Consider the following 16,771-nt stretch of genomic DNA (forward strand, 5'->3'; position numbering starts at 1 on the left):
CAAAAACGGGTGGAGGGTTCAACTTAACGAAAAAACGGTGAAAACTGGTGAAAACGGTGAGTTAACTCATGATTCTACGAGAGCATATATAAGAGGCAAAGAAACGGTGAAAACAGGACAAGATTGTACGAGAGTAACTTAGTATTTGCCTGAAGAAAGTGTCAACTCTGCTTTCACCGTTGTCTAAAGGAGGTTGGTTTCTGTAGGCTCAGGCAGAGAAACTGTGTTTTGAAATGGAGAAAGAGATTGTGGAATATGATATACCGGCATAAGATCAAGAAGTTTGTTATGGGAGCAACAGCAGTTAAATATTAGCTTATTGAGATTAGACATGACCATCTTTTTTTATCTCCAGTTTGCTTGTCTTGTTAACTTTTTTCACGAAAACAGAGGATCTTGAGTCATGTCTGAATGGACAAAACGGAGGTCCGCTTTGGATACCAGCTCTCTTTATACATACATTATCACACCCACCCTGAAATATCACTTAGTCTAACTCGAGAGGAACCAAAGGCACATCTTCTCACGTTTTCCTGGTATCTGATGCAACTCTTAGCAGAATGTACAAAAGGGCCTGCAGATTCTATATTTGCATTTCATCAGGTTGATGGATTTCATCAGTGCAGAGGAATGATGAACTTCCTTATCAACTCCACCAAGCTATATATGGCAGAAGCTCACAATGCAAAACCATGATCATTGTAACTAGTCTTACACTACTTCGAATGATAAATTCAATTAGTCTTACACTACTCCAATGAAAACTAGAACAGAGAGCATAGTAACCAGGGAGACATTAATTAGTCTTACAATCTTGGCACAACTAGTGAAGTTTCAGAGAGCATATATATATATTGTAACTAGCTAGAGAGGCATTGGAGGGATCCAGAGAGGGAAGACTGGTGTTTTGGAGAAGGCTGAGGGAGACTTGGGACGGAAGGAACGTGGTTTTCTAGTGGCGATATCGTAAACACCAAAGCCTTCGCCTGCAAAGTATATCGAGTTAGGGTTTAGGCCAGGGAATGAGATTGCCTTGACACAGAAGGGCTCACTAACGCCAAGGAATATGCAGAGATCTCCTATGTCCTCTGTGTAACACATGTTCATATCTTCCTCCTCTCTAAACACCATGAAACGCTTTGTTCCGCGACACAAGAATGTCATTTTCTCTCCCGGTTTGTAGTTCTGAGCGTACCACTTGATTAGGAACCGCTGTCCTGAGGGAGACTCCACAAGGTGTGCAGTAGGCGGGGAACATGAGTCCAAGAGTTCCCACTCAGACTGGGTCAACTCAGGAAGGTTGCAAAACCGAAACTCATGCATCTTGGGGATAGTCAAAATCTCCTCGAAGCAAGAGTCCCAGGAAATCAAGAAGTGGCCTCCATCGCTTGGAGTGTAGAACTTGTCATCTCTCTTTGAATACATAACCTTTGATAGATCAAAATAGTGGGACTGGGTTTTAAAGCCGCCCGAACCAGAGTACTCGGGTTTGCCACAAGGCCTAAAGAAATTGATCTCAAGTCCTAAACAATTGGCAGCCACTACAAAATCTTTCCTTTGATCAGGTGAACAAGTCATTGCGGCGTTAGTGATGATGCGCTTTTGGGTGATATTAGGTTGACCCATGGGATGCAAAGGAATGACTTTGGGATTTGACTTGGAGCCACAAGGATTGCAGTAGTCGCTAACATAAAGGGCTTTATGTTCATCACTCTCAACATTGTAAACTCCCCATCCATGGGACATTCCAACCAGACTCGTTGCACGCAACTCCATGGGAAATGCCTTGCCTCGGACAATAACTTCATCTTCCTTGACCGGGTCAAAATAGTGGATATCGCTTGATACATCAATATCATCAAAAGAACTTCCATAGTGCGTCATACGATACATCAAGTACGGGTTGGTGGTGGTGGAGGAGGAGAACATCCGAAGAGTGTGACATCTCTGAGGGAAGAGCATGACATCAGAAGAAGGGAGAATTAAGAAAACTGAAACTAGAGAGAGAGAAGAGATATACCAGAGAAAGTTTGCGGAGAGATGGCCTGGAAGAAAGGCTGAGAAGCAGAGACGACATAGCTTTGCTTGCTCTGTATCTTTCTCTAAAGGGTTTTCCGAGGGTTGGTCAAGATCTAAGAGACCAAAGTGCTTTGCCACAAGAAAGAAAAAAAAAAAGGGTTTTCAATTATTAGATTTAGATGTCTCTTTCTCTCTTTACTTTTTGTTTCCACGTTTCTCCACTTCTTGTGACTAATTAAGGAAACCAAAAAAAAAAAATCTTGTGATCAAATTTGTACACAAAGATTCGTCACTATGGAGTATGCACCAAGTATTTTTCTATCTCACACACACCCTTCAATTACATCACATTTATTTACTTTTTACCCACACCAACCAACCACATTCATCAATGTTCTTTTTTTTTTTTTAATAGTTCTGATAATTTTACTACATTATTTTTACTTAAGAAAAAATGTAAATAGTAAAATATTTTGTCTAATGGGTTTATTATAGTCAAATTAGGTATGTGTTCGGTGTGGAAAATATTTGAATTGTTTGGCATGTGCACCTTTTACTTAAGCAACATAATGTTATTATTGGTAGGAGAATGGTTCTTGGTTTAATTTTGGAATTTTCTTGGTTCAATCAATATTGAAGTTAACCTAATAATAATAATAATAATCACTTTTTTACTTTTTTTACTTTTAATGGTTTTGTTATAGTCAAATTAGGGATGGATTGAACCGAGGGTTGATTAAACCGGTCTTCTCAATTATGAGCACATTTAGTTACCGACATTATTATTAAACATTAACTATATATTGTTAAAACATTATTACACATTAAAACATAACTAAACATAGAATAACATCACGCTGAAGAAAAAATTACAAAAGCAGAGCAACCATAGAGGATCATTACAGCATTTTGTTCAAATTGGATTACAATAACTCAAAGATAGCTGCCTCCTGAAACCGAGAAACAAACCAAAAGAAAAAGGTAATCAAAAAGGCCGATTCATTATGAAATATGGGCCAGACGTAAGCCCATATAATAACAATTAAGGTTAATCATAATCTAATAATAACAATAACAATCTGAATAAATACGAGTTGTAATTTTTCGTTGTATATTGTCGTTAAATAATTATTAAAAAAAATCATATGGTTGCATCTGTTCATTGTAGAGTTGTGTCTTTTATCATAAAAAAATCATACGGTTGCTTCCGTTTATTGTAAAGTTTTGTCTTTTCACCATATCTTATTTACAACTTTTCGTTCCAATAGTTATGTTTATATAAATGTTTATGTCTTTTGAACTCTCTCTTATTTTTCTATTCTTAGATAACTAACAAATCAATGAATCATTGTTCGCTGACACAACATTTTTCGTTTCATGCTGAATCTAAATAATATGAATTTTAATATTCAATATCCAATATTATTATATAATCTAACTACAGATTTTAGAAATGATTATAGTAATATAAAAATTTAATCAACTTTAGTTATGTAACTTACATTTGCATTTATTTATCGTATTTTTTTGTAAAATATGTGTTTTTTGAGATTTAACTATTTCATCTTTTATTTTTAGAAGTTATGTATTTTTATTATAATTATTGGTTGATAAATTTCCACTCGAGATGAAATTTATTTTATTTTTAAAATTATTTTATCAGAATGCATTTACTTATTATAATCGTTTGTTTGATAATCTCATTTAGGATCACTACATCACAATATTTGTTTATGAGTAATATAAATATTACATCACAATATTTGTTTATGAGTAATATAAATATTAATAACTGTTATGATGCTTGTTACTCATTACAATAATTTTTTATACAATATCTTATGTTATAATACATACAAATTATTTAATAATTTGTCTCAATACAAGTAGAGTTGCCTCGAATCATTATGACTTTTCATTTAATAATTTTTAACTAGAATTGAGTCTTTTTACCATATTATTTTTTTATTATAAGTTTTTATTTTGATGGTTGTGTTTTTTAAACTCACAGTTATATTTGTTTAATATTTATGAAGTTTTACCCCTACTTATTTTTTTCTTCTTTTAAGATAAATTTTAATTTTGTTATTTAACATATATTTTCAAATGATTTTATAATATATAATTCTAAATTTAGAATTTAATTTAACTTGTTTTCAAATATTTTCTCCGCGACATCGCGGAAAGCCTAAGTCCTAGTAATAATAATAATAAATAGTGGAGTTACTGGCTCTCTCTCTTCAGTCTTCAGGCAGCCACCTTCACTAGGTCGTGGGTCTCATCGCCGACCACCAGGTTGAGAGAGCATCTGCCATCTCTTTGTCACTTGTCAGTTGTCAATACCACATCCGTCACTTTTACCACTGTAACTGTCTTCTTGGTTTCTGGGTCTTTCATCTTCGTAGAGTGATGAGCGTATCGAATGGTCACACGTCTTGTGCCGTCCAGTAAGGTAATGATATCCAGGGCTCCTGTTTCACCCAGCTTTTCTTGGAAAACGTGTGCTCCTGCTAAGTAAGCTAGCAGTGCCGCCTGGCTAGCCTCACAGCTGTCTTGTAATCCTGTTTGCAGGGCCGTGCCTATAGTGTAATAAAAAAACATCAGCCTCAGGTCCCCACATAATATATAAAATTTTGGCCTAATGGTTCAAAAATATTTTCATTTATGTTTCCACTTGAGTTCAAAACCAAATTTTTATATCAACAAAAAAAATTTCTTTCCTTATTTTTATTTAAAGCTCTAAGAATCCTAACTATTTTTGCTTTCTAAAATGTTTTGCTAGGAAGTCTTCTTGTATTTGTATATTATAATTTATTTTTCATGTTTATAGTGGTGTAAAAGATGATGTAAAAGATGATGCTTAACTTGCTAGATTTTGATTTTGTTTATAACATATATAAAGACTGATTCTTGTTTAGTTTTTTTCTGTTATATTAATATTGGTTAATATTTATGTTTTCTGAATTTGTAAAAAAAAATTAGAAAATTCTTCTCTATGAATATAATTTTTAAGAAAAAAATACAAAATTTAAGATCTTTTAGACATATAATTGTTGTTTTAGACCTCTTTATTATTTTTCGTCTTTATTTTATATCTTATTATTTAAAGTTTAGTTTTCAAAGTTAGTAATTCATATAATCGTGCGACATGTGTCCAAGTATATCGATAATATTTTGACATGTGTGAAAAGAAAATTTATTTAATAATTATAGCAAAAATTAAAAAATCATAAAAATAAAAAGATTACAGTTAATATTTTTAAAAATATATAAAACCAAAAGTAATCTACTATATTACTAATTATAATAGGATAGTTATCTATTAAATTACTAATTTCAATAGAAAAATATATGCAATTACTAAGGAAAATATTTGCAAATTAATTGCAATTATGATTTATTACAATCATATAGTAAGAATAAATTTATACAGAAAAGTGATTAAAGTATATAAAGTTTAATGCGTTAAAATTAGTGATTAACATAATATCAGAAAATTAAGATAATCAAAATAAGAAAATTAATGTAATTTTCTTGAGTTTTTCAATCGGTGAATGATTTGATAAAGTATACAATATTAAGTTATTATATAAACTTGGTTTTCAAAGTTAGTAATTCATGTGATCGCGACAAATGTCAATTTTAATAATTAGAGATTTTGTCATGGGTTTGTTTTAACAAATTTTTAAATTATAAGAAATTAAAAATGTAAACAATTTAATCAATATAAAAAGATAATTCATATATATGTATATAAAAAAATAATACTAATTTTACTCTAACGTAAATTCTGAAATCCTGATTTCTTGTTCCGTTTGCATATAAAACCTTACTAGGTAATAATCTGTGCTGTTGCACGGAGTGAAATTTTTGTTTGAGTTCTTGTTTTTGTAAATATATTTATTAAATATAACATTTAAATTTGTATTGTTTTGAATTCATCAAGTTTATGAAAGTTTAAAATAGTAATCGTTTCACCATAAATTTAGATTGACATGTTGGCGGATATGGATATAATGTAAACCGAATTAGTGAGCGTTAGATTTTTTACCAAAATATTGAACTATCAAATCAGATAAAAATCACAAAAAACTAAAATTACATGAACCGGATAATTTAAATAAAATTGTTAATCCGGTTAAACCCGTCCGCTAAGCCATTCCGCAACGCATTTAAATATTTTGAGCCGCAAACTGTCTTTTCATCCTCTCACTTGAATTTGTGAGATCCGATGCATTTCAATAAATCATTTTTTCTAATATATAAAATATATTCAAAGCTTAAACTTAATTAATATTAATAAAGTTATGTGATAAATTTTTTTAGAATGATACATTTTTTTTTCAAAAATATAATGATATATAGTTGTAAATAGTAAATCTAGATGAGGCTAAATAACTAAATGTGTCTCGAGCTTTCTGGTGACGACACATCAGTTTTTAAAAAAATGTGTTTTTCTATTAATATATAAGGGATGCATAATGTGAGCTTATGGATTTGGTATGTTTGTGCAGTACACTCCGGCGATTGACATGTGGAGCGTTGGCTGCATATTTGCCGAGATGCTAACTGGAAAACCTTTGTTACCTGGCAAAAACGTTGTGCACCAGCTAGAACTCGTCACTGATCTGCTTGGAACGCCGTCGCCGATAACACTATCCAGGGATTGTTTTGTTTTTATATTTCCCGGAAGCTAACTAAAGTCCCAATACAGAGGCTTCTCTCTCCCAGATAGACTTGCTTTGGATGCAAGTATGTTTTTTTAGCTTTTGTGTCATCAAGTTGTTTGTAATTATATAGTTTTCCAATGACGATGGTCGTGTAGTTTACACTATTTCACTTGATATAATAGACCTAATAGATCTTCTTCATGGGCCACTCAAGATAACGGCATTGTTAGTGTTTGACGGCCGGTTAACAAAAGCTCTGAACGCCAAACCGGTGAGGAGAGATAATCTAAGGATCTTCATGCGTGCCTTCCAACTTCCAAGTGAGAGTACTATATATGTTTTTGTTTAGAGATTTCATTATATATGTACCTTTTTTTTTTTTTTTTCTTACATAAGAGCATGTTTATATATTTAATTTCATTATATATGTAGCCACTGAGCCAGGAACTGAAATCCGGATCATAAAGAATCTTCGGGTGTGTTTAGACTGTCACACCGCAACCAAACTCATCTCAAAGATCACACAGAGAGTGATTGTTGTAGAGATGCCAACCGCTTCCATCACTAATGGTGTCTATTCGAATGTTTATGCGGACATTATTGGTAGTGACCTGTTTTTGGCCTCAACACAAGTCAAACTGTACTCATCCTGTAACATTATATCACTCATAATTGATAATTCTTTTCTGACTCCACTAGATATGATTCCTTGTTACAATCTATGACTATGTTTAAATGTTGAAAACTTAAGGTATACAAAAAGTGCTGAGGAAGATCTTACATTCAAATAATCTATTTCTATGGTTACAGATACATAGGAAGTGTAAGCAGCATAGTAGAAAGAAGAACTATACATAAATTTATCAAACTCGCTGAATATTTACCAGATATCATATCTTCAGACAATTATGCCTAGCACTCCAATCTTTATCCGGTGATTAATTTGATATCAGACAAATTGCGTATCATACATCCTGCGTTGCAGTTATACCTGCTGCTCTAGCTTCATCATCTGCTGGCTTTTTCTTCTTTTTTGAGGGCGGTTCTTGCACTTTTCGAATAAGTTCCTTGTTTGGCACCAAGACGATAAACAAATTTCTGTCCCGGAAGTTTTTGCTCTCCTCAGTTCCAAGCTGCAAAATGTTGACAGACATGATCCATTAAGGTGGGGCAATTCACATGCCAATTCAATATCAAACTTCTATAAGAAAAAAGAGTAGAGGACAATACAGACCTCTCCTATTTCAGTCTGAAAACGTCTAAGGAGCTCAATAGCAATATTTCTAAACTCGTTTTCCCGGCCTTTCATGTTCACAATCACTTTAACCTGAGTTCATTACAAGAGTCACAGCAGTATAATGTAATCAGAATGGACAGTACCCGCCCTAAAATATTCCGGTAGTAACAGAGAAAAAAGTAAATAAGAAAAACCTTGTCACCATCTTGTAAGAACTTCCGAGCTGCTCTCATGCGTACAGAATAGTCATGCTGATCGATGTTATAACTACCGTAGAAACAAATATCAGAAACCTATTGAGAAGAAGCAGTTCTATACAAAGTCAATCGCAACGACACAAACAAAAGAGAGGCTCATATTTACCCCATTTTAAGCTCCTTCAAGTCCATGCGAGTAGCTGACATATAAGAACAAAGCTTCAGGTTACACAATCCATTCAGCCATGTAAATACGACACAAGTAAGTGAGCTTATAGTATTAACATTATCTTCCAGTTAAATAAGCAGAGAAGGATGATCATATATACTTTTCTTCTGCTGTTCCTTTTTCCTCTTTTGCTGTTCGTATCTGTATTTACTGATAATGAAACAAAAAGGAAAAGCATCATTCTCCTCTATACACAATCCATATGATACAAACTAATCATTCTTTAGATAATAATAGTATACCTGTAATCCATCATTTTGACAACCGGAGGATCTGCATCCGGTGAAAGAATCACCTGAAAACCAATCCCGGCATACCAAATGATGCTAAGATAGATAAAAAAACAAGCTTTTTGAAAATTTCCAAAAGAAACACAAACCAGATCAAGCTCAGCTTCTTCAGCTCTTCGAACCGCTTCATCTTTGGAAACTAAACCAATCTACAAAACAAAGAAACAGAACTATATTATTGGGTTCTGTTTTTAGCTGAAATCAAAAGTTGTATAACTCTAAGAGACACTTCAATTACCATGTTCTGCTGATCATCAATAAGCCTAACAGTGGCTGACCTACTCAAGTTCAAACATTTATCAATACTATACATCAGAATCAAATCAAAATTTCATTAATCCAGTGAAAGTTTCCAAATTTACCTAATAGCTGAGATATCAAGCGCATCATCATCCTCTGATTCTTTTTGCCTACCTCTCCTATCTCCTGGAAACCGAGCACCTCCGCCGCCACCACCGTAACGGCAGGTGATGACAGGGCAACGACGATGATAAGGGGAGAGAGTTACAACTGACAGTTCGGCTAGATAGAGTCTGAGACCAAAAAGCTTAGATTTAACAGAGGATGTACGATGAGACACCGTTTTCGTGGCTCCGGCAAGAATGGCGTTGAATCCGACGGTGTTTGTGATCACAGCCATGGCTCTCTCTCTACCAATTTGACAGATCAGATTCAAAAGGAAACAAAAAATATCATCTTATCCAAAATATACACACCAAACTGAAAAAATCTGTAATTTTGTAAAAGGATTTTGCATTTATTAATAATTGGAAACAGAGAAATTGTGAATCAGCTTATTGATTAGAAAGTGACATATTTTGTTTCGCGTAAGCATAAAAATTAATTTTATCTTGTTTTATTTTGAGAATGTGATTGATGTTTATACTTTTAATAGTACAGTACCACTAATAGTAGTAACAAAAAACCACGGTTCGAAAAAGCGTTCTAGGCATCCGCCTCCGTCCCGTCTAGGCGCTAGGCGCTATAGCACCGCCTAGACGACCGCTTTGACCGCCTAAAATTGTAGTATCATCATTTTAGTGTATTTTAAAAATTTTAATTGTACAAATTTAAAATATTTAAAGTTTACTTCTATAAACATAATTATAAATGTTTAATATATTATTTAAAATGAATTAAAATAATGTTTTTATTTATTTTTCTGTTTTTGATTTAATATTTTTATTATTTTTATATATATTTTGTATATAATATCAGATATATAATAGTTTATAATGTAAACGCCTAAACCGCCTAAAACCGTCTAAATTCCGATTAGGCGTTCTAGGCGCTAGGCGTTGCATCACCGCCTAGTTAACGTCTACCACTTTCTTGAACACTGCAAAAAAACATAATTTTGGTCATATTTTATGGTTTGTTCAGAATTTTATTCAAGTGAAAGTGATAATTTTATACATTAGTATCAGTATTTTTAAATAACAAGGTTTAATGTTTAATTTAATCATGTGTTTTTTTTTTGGCCCAAACCCTAAAAAATGGTTGGGGGTGTGGTATGCTAAAAAGAACAATAAAACAGCTTCAACGCTCAGCGCCGCGCTCTCTCTCTTTCTCTCTTTTTCTTCTCTCTTCCTCTCAAACTCTCTCTCAGGTAAGCAAAAGCCTTTTTCAGATTCAATACTTCTTTCGCATTGCTATAGACGTCATCATTGTTTCTTCCTTGTTCCAAAAGCTCTGTCTCGATTGATAATACTTAACTGTTTGCGTATTTGTAGCAACTTTACCATCTAGATTAAGTTGTGTGCTGATTCAATCTGTAACACTTCGAGTTGATTGCTGGGACAGTGATTTAGTGGTTTCTTTTTGCAGAACCGACTCTGTTTCTGTCCTTTCCTTTTGACCGTGAACGAAAGATTCGAGTGATGCAGCAAGGTGACTCTGTGTTAAGCTTGAGGCCTGGAGGTGGTCGTGGAGGAAGTAGACTCTTTGCCCCACGCTCTTCCTTATCTTCTTCCTCTGATCTTACCAATGGCGGAGACGCTCCTTCTTTTGCCGTTAAGGTTGATAAATCCTCTGTTTTTCGTTGTTGTGTGTTGATAATGTTATCACGTTCTTATGAGTTAGATGAGCTGTAAATTTTGAGGGTTGGATTCGTTCTTGTGGTATTGAATTGGTTTATGGATAAAGTTTGGATCTTTTATAGCTGATTCTTATTGGTTAAAGAGTTAAATGTTTTTTTTTTGTATGTTGAACATCATGCAATGTGTCCTAATTCTTGGTGGGGCGCTTAAACAATGTGACCTTGCTGTAAATGTGGACATAAATCAATACTTGTTGTAGGCTTTTTAGGTGGGCATTCTTTTAGTTTTTGATGCTCATAAAGGACCTACATATATAACTGATGTACTATTGATTTCAGCTCACTTGTTCAAAATCTAATCTTGTTTTTCATCTGTCGCTTTGAATTATGAGGTTGAAGTTTAATGACTTGTATATGTTTTACAGAGAGGAGACTCACGGTTTGAAGGTCGTGAGCTTTTGAGGTTCACCCGAGAACAGCTGCTTCAGCTTAGAGAGGTAATTACTTACTTGTCATGCATAGATTAGTCAAGTTGCTTCTTTGGTTTCTATGTTTTACTCAGAGAGGTAATAATTATGTGGCTCTCGTTAGCATCCTTGAGGTCCAAGATGATACTTGATGTAGGTCCTTTATGATTATATACCCTTGAACTTAGTCATTTACCATTTTTGTTGTGCAGGCAATCCAAGTATCTGATGAAATCCTGAAGCTTAGTCAGGAGATTTCATCTGATCTTTTTGGCGAAGAGCAGAGCTGGGGCCATTCAGAAAGTAAGGTGAGTGGTTTCCTCTTCCCCCTGTTCCCTATGTTTCTCATTTTATTGTCTACATTTGTCGATAAACCAAGGACACTTGACTAATTTATAATGTTACTAGCATCAGATTTTATAACCCCTCTTCTTGTTTGTTGTTTTCAGCCTGCAAATCCTCTCCAGAATCGTTTCACAGAGCCTGACAACCGCGATTGGCACACTCGTGCACCAGTTGCTTCCCCAAGTAAAGAAAGGTCAAGGGATGACCAACGCGAACCTAGATATGCGCATACTGGATCAATTCAAGGAGTAAGTGTTGAGTATTCAGACACTTTATTGAGACAATACATTAGTTTTATTTTGTGTTGCTACGGCTTGTAACTAACATGATAACTTACTGAAACAGTCTGGCCCTCCTCCTGCCCTGGTGAAAGCAGAAGTCCCATGGTCAGCTAGAAGAGGAACGCTATCCGAAAAGGACCAAGTCCTCAAGACCGTGAAAGGGTATTGCATTCTTCATGACTATAATGAATGTTTGTCTTTTTGTTTGTGTTTATTTGCTTTATATAGGTGACTGATTCATCTAATTCTACTTTCTCTCTAGTATTCTGAACAAGCTGACTCCTGAGAAGTACGATCTCCTCAAAGGTCAATTAATTGACTCTGGAATCACTTCTGCAGAAATTCTAAAGGTATTCCAAGTTCCGTGTGCATTGGCTTGTTTGTAACTCTCTTTTCATGGCCTGATTTGTTCTTATCTCTAAACTCAGGGAGTGATACAGCTGATATTTGAGAAGGCTGTACTCGAGCCCACATTTTGTCAAATGTATGCTCTTTTGTGTTGTGATATCAACGGAAAGCTCCCTTCGTTTCCATCGGAGGAAGCTGATGGGAAAGAAATAACATTCAAAAGAGTGCTTTTGAATAATTGCCAAGAAGCATTTGAAGGCGCTCACATGCTGAAGGAAGAAGTCAGACGGATGACTGATCCAGAGCAAGAAATGGAACGAAGGGACAAGGAAAGAATGGCGAAGCTACGAACATTAGGAAATATTCGTTTGATTGGTGAACTTTTGAAGCAGAAGATGGTGCCCGAGAAGATAGTTCATCACATCGTTCAAGTATTGTGACTCGCACTTTGCTTTGGTACCTTTAATTTATTGCATGTAATACTTCTTCTGTAGAGCTCATGGTAAATTTGTATGTTACAGGAGCTTTTAGGACAGGACAATAAAGCTTGCCCAGGGGAGGAAGATGTAGAGGCTCTCTGTCAGTTTTTCATCACCATCGGGAAACAACTAGATGAGAGTCCAAGATCACGGGGTATAAACGACATGTACTTCTTGCGTTTGAAGGAATTAGCAACGCATCCGATGCTTGCGCCACGCATGAAATTTATGGTCCGTAATGTTATTGATATGCGAGCTAACAAATGGGTACCAAGGCGTGAGGAGGTAAGAAATTATTGTACCTGTTTTTTATGTGTGATTACTTACAGAGTTACCTATCTGTGCTTACGTTTTGTTCTTGCTGTGTAAAATGGCAGATGAAAGCCAAGAAGATCACTGAGATTCATTCCGAGGCAGAAAAGAATCTTGGGTTGCGCCCCGGTGCCATGGCGAATATGAGAAATAATAGCAATCGTGGTGGTGCTGATGCCAGTGGAGGTGAAAATTTTGGTTCTGGAAACTTCCTTGGACGTTCGGGTACTGGAGGAATGATGCCCGGCATGCCAGGCGCTAGGAAGATGCCAGGGATGCCTGTAACAGATGATGATGGTTGGGAGATGGCACGGTCCCGTTCCATGCCCAGAGGCAATAGGCAGAATCCACATCCCGCTGGGCGTGTTAAGTCTCCGGTTATCATTGACAAGTCATTGTCGTTTAATTCAAGGCTGCTACCTCAGGGCAGTGGAGGTCTTATGAACGGTAGACCAAGTGCCCTTTTGCAAGGTAATGGTGCTCAATCGCCTAAACCTGTTCCTTCCCCGACCAGGCCAACTGTGGAGAAACCACCTCCACAGCCACAGACACAACCACAGCCACAGGAGGTGGTTCCTCCTACAGCTACTAGCTTGAACACAGGAGAGCTCAGTAGAAAGACCAAGTCGCTTTTGGAGGAATATTTCAATGTCCGTCTATTGGATGAGGCACTACAATGTGTAGAGGAACTGAAAAGCCCGTCTTACCATCCTGAGCTCGTCAAGGAAGCTATCTCCCTCGGCTTGGACAAGAACCCGCCCTGCGTTGAACCAGTGGCTAAACTCTTGGAACATCTCGTCTCTAAGAACGTTCTAACTCCTAAAGACATAGGGAACGGTTGTCTGCTTTACGGGTCTATGCTTGATGACATTGGGATCGATCTGCCAAAAGCTCCAAACAACTTTGGGGAGATCCTTGGTAGTTTGGTTATGGCCAAAGCATCGGATTTTGAGTTGGTGAAAGAGATTCTAATCAAAATGGAAGACGACTGGTTCAAGAAAGCAGTCTTGGAAGCTGTGATAAGGAGTGTTAGTGAGTCTCTGCTGGCTACGCAAGCAGCTGAGGTTGAGGCTTGCCGTAGTTTGGTGTAGTTTCTTTCATCTCAATAGATCAGTTTAAGACCTACGCTCCCCGGAAAAAAAGACAGGTGAGATCTTTCATGAAATCATTTAAATGTTAAGTATATCATACTTGTAATCGAGATTAGATTCAATCTTGTTACTCTGTTCTGTTTTTCTTGATTTGTGTTTTATATTTTTGGTGCCTTAGTTCATTTTTGATTTGGAATAGTTCAAGATGAGGAAAAAGAAGGGAATATGTTAAGTTAAATTGTACTCGGTTATATTTGGAATGAAAAAAGTTTAAATTTACATATCAAGTTTTTTATTTTATTTACACGAAGTCAATCGAAGAAAATTTGAGTTAGTAAGATTTGTGTTTTAATCGACCATGGATCGTGACGAAATGTCTCTTCTGACAGTAAGAGACCCCAAAAAAAGAAATCATTAATGAGCTGTTGTGTGCACGAAGTAGAGAGTGAAACCCTCTCTCATCAGAATGCCTAGTCGTTGGAGGATCTAGTTCTTTTTGGTTGTGTGCACGAAGTAGAGAGTGAAACCCTCTTTCCCCATGATTCTATAAATTACACACACTCGCATAAGTTCAAAAACAAGATAAATATTATTTTCTTCAACTCATTTTAATTGAAAAAGAAGATGAGGACTCCTTCTCTTCTTGGTTGGTTCTTGATCATCTCTTTATTGTTACTCTCTCAATCTCTCATTATTTCATGCGATACTTATGGAAGCAAGATCGTTCCTTTGGGTCGGAAACTAGTTGAACATGGAGAGAACGCGGATGAGTCTCACGGTCAACACCATGATCACCTTCGAGTTTTTGTGAGGAAAAGCAAAAGCAAGAAGAAGAAGAAGGACAAATCAGCAGCCACTCGAACTCTTCTCTCTAACCCATTTACCTATGTTTCTACTGTTGTAACTTCCTTTGTTTTAGTGCTCGCCGCATTCTAATCAATTTCACCAAGATAATAAGCTTGCGACTTGTTTTTTTTTTTTTTTAACGTCCAATGGCTTGAGTTTGCGTGTTTGTTTGACTTTGTGTTTGCGAATGAGTTTTTGTATTCTTTTCCGGCAAAGATTGAGTTTGTAACTCTTGTGGTTCCACAGTTGTTTTTTTTTTTTGTTTTTTTAAATGAATAATAACTAATTATCTTCGAGAATCGTGATTACGGAGGAGAAAGACAGTAGAAACTGCCAACATAAGAAAAAAAAAAAAAGATAAATTATAATCTTTTATCAAATTTATATGTTTTAATGTATGTAAAACCAAAGCTAACGAGAGCGGACATTTGTTAAAATGTATGTCGTGTGAGTACATTTGTATGAATTTGTATAAACATCTCTTATTTAAAATGTATTGCTACTCTAAATAATTGTCACAATGATAATGGCCTCAGACAATTTTAATCATTGGCACACAAACTACATGCGACTACTTTTTGTTTCTAGTCTACCACTACTAATACTAACAACCACTACATGAATTCAATCAAATTCAGTTACAATTAGAACTAACACGGAATACTAAAACCACAAGGCAAACCATTCACAATTCTATTTCAAATAAGAGAACGACAAATACTAACATTTGTCTTATGATCAAAGCCTTAGAATCCCATTATTTTATTATATTTTGACGCTCGGAAACTTTCTTTGCTGCTGGCAAAAAAAGAAAAAAAGTGGGGTGTACTTTTCTTTGGTAATAATTATAATTATAGTTAAATACACTACATTAGAGACACGATTCAAAGAAGAAGTCACTCATTTGAAGCGATTAATAGTTTTATTTCCTAAGTCTAGCGATATAAATACTAATTTGTTGCACACATAATTCATCCCATCTATCTGATTTCTTTCGTCAGTTACTTTGGATCAAATACATATATATATATATATATATATATATACACAAATGAGGACTTCACTGTCTTTTTCTTGTTCATTGGTTATATTCCTATTGTTACTCTCTCAGCCTTTGGCAAATTCAACGGATGAAAATCAAGAAAGCATACCCCAAGTACTGACCACTTGGGGACGAAGGCTTGCACAACACGGTGACTCCAATCCAGTAGATCATCGTGACGACCCTCTTCGATTTTTCATGAGGAAAGTTCGTGTTGGTGGTGGTGGTCGTCGTACTCACCGTCGTGTCCCTAGTAGTGGCCTTGGTGGCGGTGGTGGATCGTCGGCTACTTGTCGACCTTCTCTCTCGATCGCATTGCGTTTTGGTTCCACGGTCTTGAGCTCTATTCTACTGATATTCTTCGCCTTCTAGGTTAACCTTTTTTTTTTTTTTTTAAATTTTGTCTTTCTATTCTATCGTGTGTATCTTGCGAGCTTCTTTTTCTTTTGTGAATTGTTTTGTTCATATTGTTATTGTTCTAGATCCTTCTAAGTTAAAGATCCTTCACGTTGTGTGACATGATTTGAATCAAAATATTTATTAATTGATGTGTATAGTGTAGATTTGTGATTTGTAATCGAATGCTAATAAATCATTTGAAATTTCTCCTATAAGTTGATAGGACGATTACTTAAGAAAACCTTTTTCATCAAACCTTTAGCCTTTAGGTATAGTTGGAAACAGCTTGTAAACTAATTCTTAATATATTAAATGTTTAGTATATTCTTTTTCGGTACTTATACTAAACAAGTAAACATTGAAGAAATAAATATGTTTAAAAATCAAATTTTCAAGCAGGGAGTTTGAAGTGGTTAACCACGTTTATGAAAAGAAAGAGTAAACAAATGTTAATTGTGTGATATGGAGAGGTATCAAACAA

General features: G+C 35.3%; 5 protein-coding genes and 1 non-coding gene across 9 annotated transcripts; 4 read left to right on the forward strand and 2 right to left on the reverse strand.

The window, feature by feature from the left end:
* Window positions 1-693: 693 nt before the first annotated feature.
* Window positions 694-2,265, reverse strand: LOC104730235 (uncharacterized). The gene is made up of 2 exons (XM_010449378.3): window positions 2,021-2,265; window positions 694-1,947 (listed from the first exon to the last, which is right to left on the reverse strand). The coding sequence occupies exons 1-2, from the start codon at window positions 2,075-2,077 to the stop codon at window positions 865-867; spliced, it is 1,140 nt and encodes a 379-aa protein (XP_010447680.1). The 5' UTR covers window positions 2,078-2,265; the 3' UTR covers window positions 694-864.
* Window positions 2,266-7,398: 5,133 nt separating this feature from the next.
* LOC104730236 (translation initiation factor IF3-4, chloroplastic) lies at window positions 7,399-9,532 on the reverse strand. 4 transcript variants are annotated; one of them, XR_015574582.1, is made up of 9 exons: window positions 9,005-9,445; window positions 8,881-8,920; window positions 8,732-8,791; window positions 8,595-8,647; window positions 8,453-8,502; window positions 8,290-8,342; window positions 8,121-8,193; window positions 7,924-8,016; window positions 7,399-7,822 (listed from the first exon to the last, which is right to left on the reverse strand). XR_015574582.1 is itself a non-coding variant. In XM_010449379.3 (9 exons), exons 1-9 carry the CDS (start codon window positions 9,280-9,282, stop codon window positions 7,655-7,657), a joined length of 849 nt encoding a protein of 282 aa, XP_010447681.1. In that variant the 5' UTR covers window positions 9,283-9,532; the 3' UTR covers window positions 7,399-7,654. The 4 variants fall into 4 exon arrangements, 2 of the variants coding, with proteins under 2 accessions (XP_010447681.1, XP_087334670.1); XR_015574583.1 differs by having other exon boundaries at window positions 8,290-8,323; window positions 8,409-8,502; window positions 9,005-9,433; XM_010449379.3 differs by having other exon boundaries at window positions 8,290-8,323; window positions 9,005-9,532.
* Window positions 9,533-10,039: 507 nt separating this feature from the next.
* LOC104730237 (eukaryotic translation initiation factor) lies at window positions 10,040-14,284 on the forward strand. Its single transcript, XM_010449381.3, has 10 exons — window positions 10,040-10,251; window positions 10,470-10,660; window positions 11,106-11,177; window positions 11,360-11,455; window positions 11,597-11,740; window positions 11,838-11,935; window positions 12,036-12,123; window positions 12,202-12,552; window positions 12,643-12,885; window positions 12,978-14,284. Exons 1-10 carry the CDS (start codon window positions 10,092-10,094, stop codon window positions 14,001-14,003), a joined length of 2,469 nt encoding a protein of 822 aa, XP_010447683.2. The 5' UTR covers window positions 10,040-10,091; the 3' UTR covers window positions 14,004-14,284.
* LOC147930174 (small nucleolar RNA snoR103) lies at window positions 10,888-10,998 on the forward strand. The gene has a single exon (XR_015576972.1). It is a non-coding gene; the product is annotated as a small nucleolar RNA snoR103 (small nucleolar RNA).
* A 238-nt stretch (window positions 14,285-14,522) lies between the features above and the next one.
* LOC104730238 (uncharacterized) lies at window positions 14,523-15,148 on the forward strand. Its single transcript, XM_010449382.3, has one exon. The coding sequence runs from the start codon at window positions 14,628-14,630 to the stop codon at window positions 14,937-14,939; it is 312 nt and encodes a 103-aa protein (XP_010447684.1). The 5' UTR covers window positions 14,523-14,627; the 3' UTR covers window positions 14,940-15,148.
* Window positions 15,149-15,900: 752 nt separating this feature from the next.
* On the forward strand, window positions 15,901-16,263 carry LOC104730239 (uncharacterized). The gene has a single exon (XM_010449383.3). It carries the CDS (start codon window positions 15,901-15,903, stop codon window positions 16,261-16,263), a length of 363 nt encoding a protein of 120 aa, XP_010447685.2.
* The last annotated feature ends 508 nt before the right edge of the window (window positions 16,264-16,771 follow it).

Source organism: Camelina sativa, chromosome 12 (genome assembly GCF_030686135.1).
Source record: "Camelina sativa cultivar CO46 ecotype springtype chromosome 12, ASM3068613v1".
In the NCBI taxonomy this organism is placed as follows: Eukaryota; Viridiplantae; Streptophyta; class Magnoliopsida; order Brassicales; family Brassicaceae; genus Camelina; species Camelina sativa.

What these genes read in the sequence shown, in the direction of transcription:
- LOC104730235 (XM_010449378.3), bottom strand. Translation starts at nt 2,077, where the DNA reads ATGTCGTCTCTGCTTCTCAGCCTTTCTTCCAGGCCATCTCTCCGCAAA. An exon ending in CTCTCCGCAAACTTTCTCTG is followed by an intron (nt 1,948 to 2,020) that starts GTATATCTCTTC and finishes CTCTTCCCTCAG; the next exon opens with AGATGTCACACTCTTCGGAT.
- LOC104730236 (XM_087478544.1), bottom strand. Translation starts at nt 9,282, where the DNA reads ATGGCTGTGATCACAAACACCGTCGGATTCAACGCCATTCTTGCCGGA. An exon ending in TCTTACAAGATGGTGACAAG is followed by an intron (nt 8,017 to 8,120) that starts GTTTTTCTTATT and finishes TAATGAACTCAG; the next exon opens with GTTAAAGTGATTGTGAACAT. An exon ending in TTCAGACTGAAATAGGAGAG is followed by an intron (nt 7,823 to 7,923) that starts GTCTGTATTGTC and finishes AACATTTTGCAG; the next exon opens with CTTGGAACTGAGGAGAGCAA.
- LOC104730237 (XM_010449381.3), top strand. Translation starts at nt 10,092, where the DNA reads ATGTTTAATTTAATCATGTGTTTTTTTTTTGGCCCAAACCCTAAAAAA. An exon ending in AGCTGCTTCAGCTTAGAGAG is followed by an intron (nt 11,178 to 11,359) that starts GTAATTACTTAC and finishes TTTGTTGTGCAG; the next exon opens with GCAATCCAAGTATCTGATGA. An exon ending in GGGGCCATTCAGAAAGTAAG is followed by an intron (nt 11,456 to 11,596) that starts GTGAGTGGTTTC and finishes TGTTGTTTTCAG; the next exon opens with CCTGCAAATCCTCTCCAGAA.
- LOC104730238 (XM_010449382.3), top strand. Translation starts at nt 14,628, where the DNA reads ATGAGGACTCCTTCTCTTCTTGGTTGGTTCTTGATCATCTCTTTATTG.
- LOC104730239 (XM_010449383.3), top strand. Translation starts at nt 15,901, where the DNA reads ATGAGGACTTCACTGTCTTTTTCTTGTTCATTGGTTATATTCCTATTG.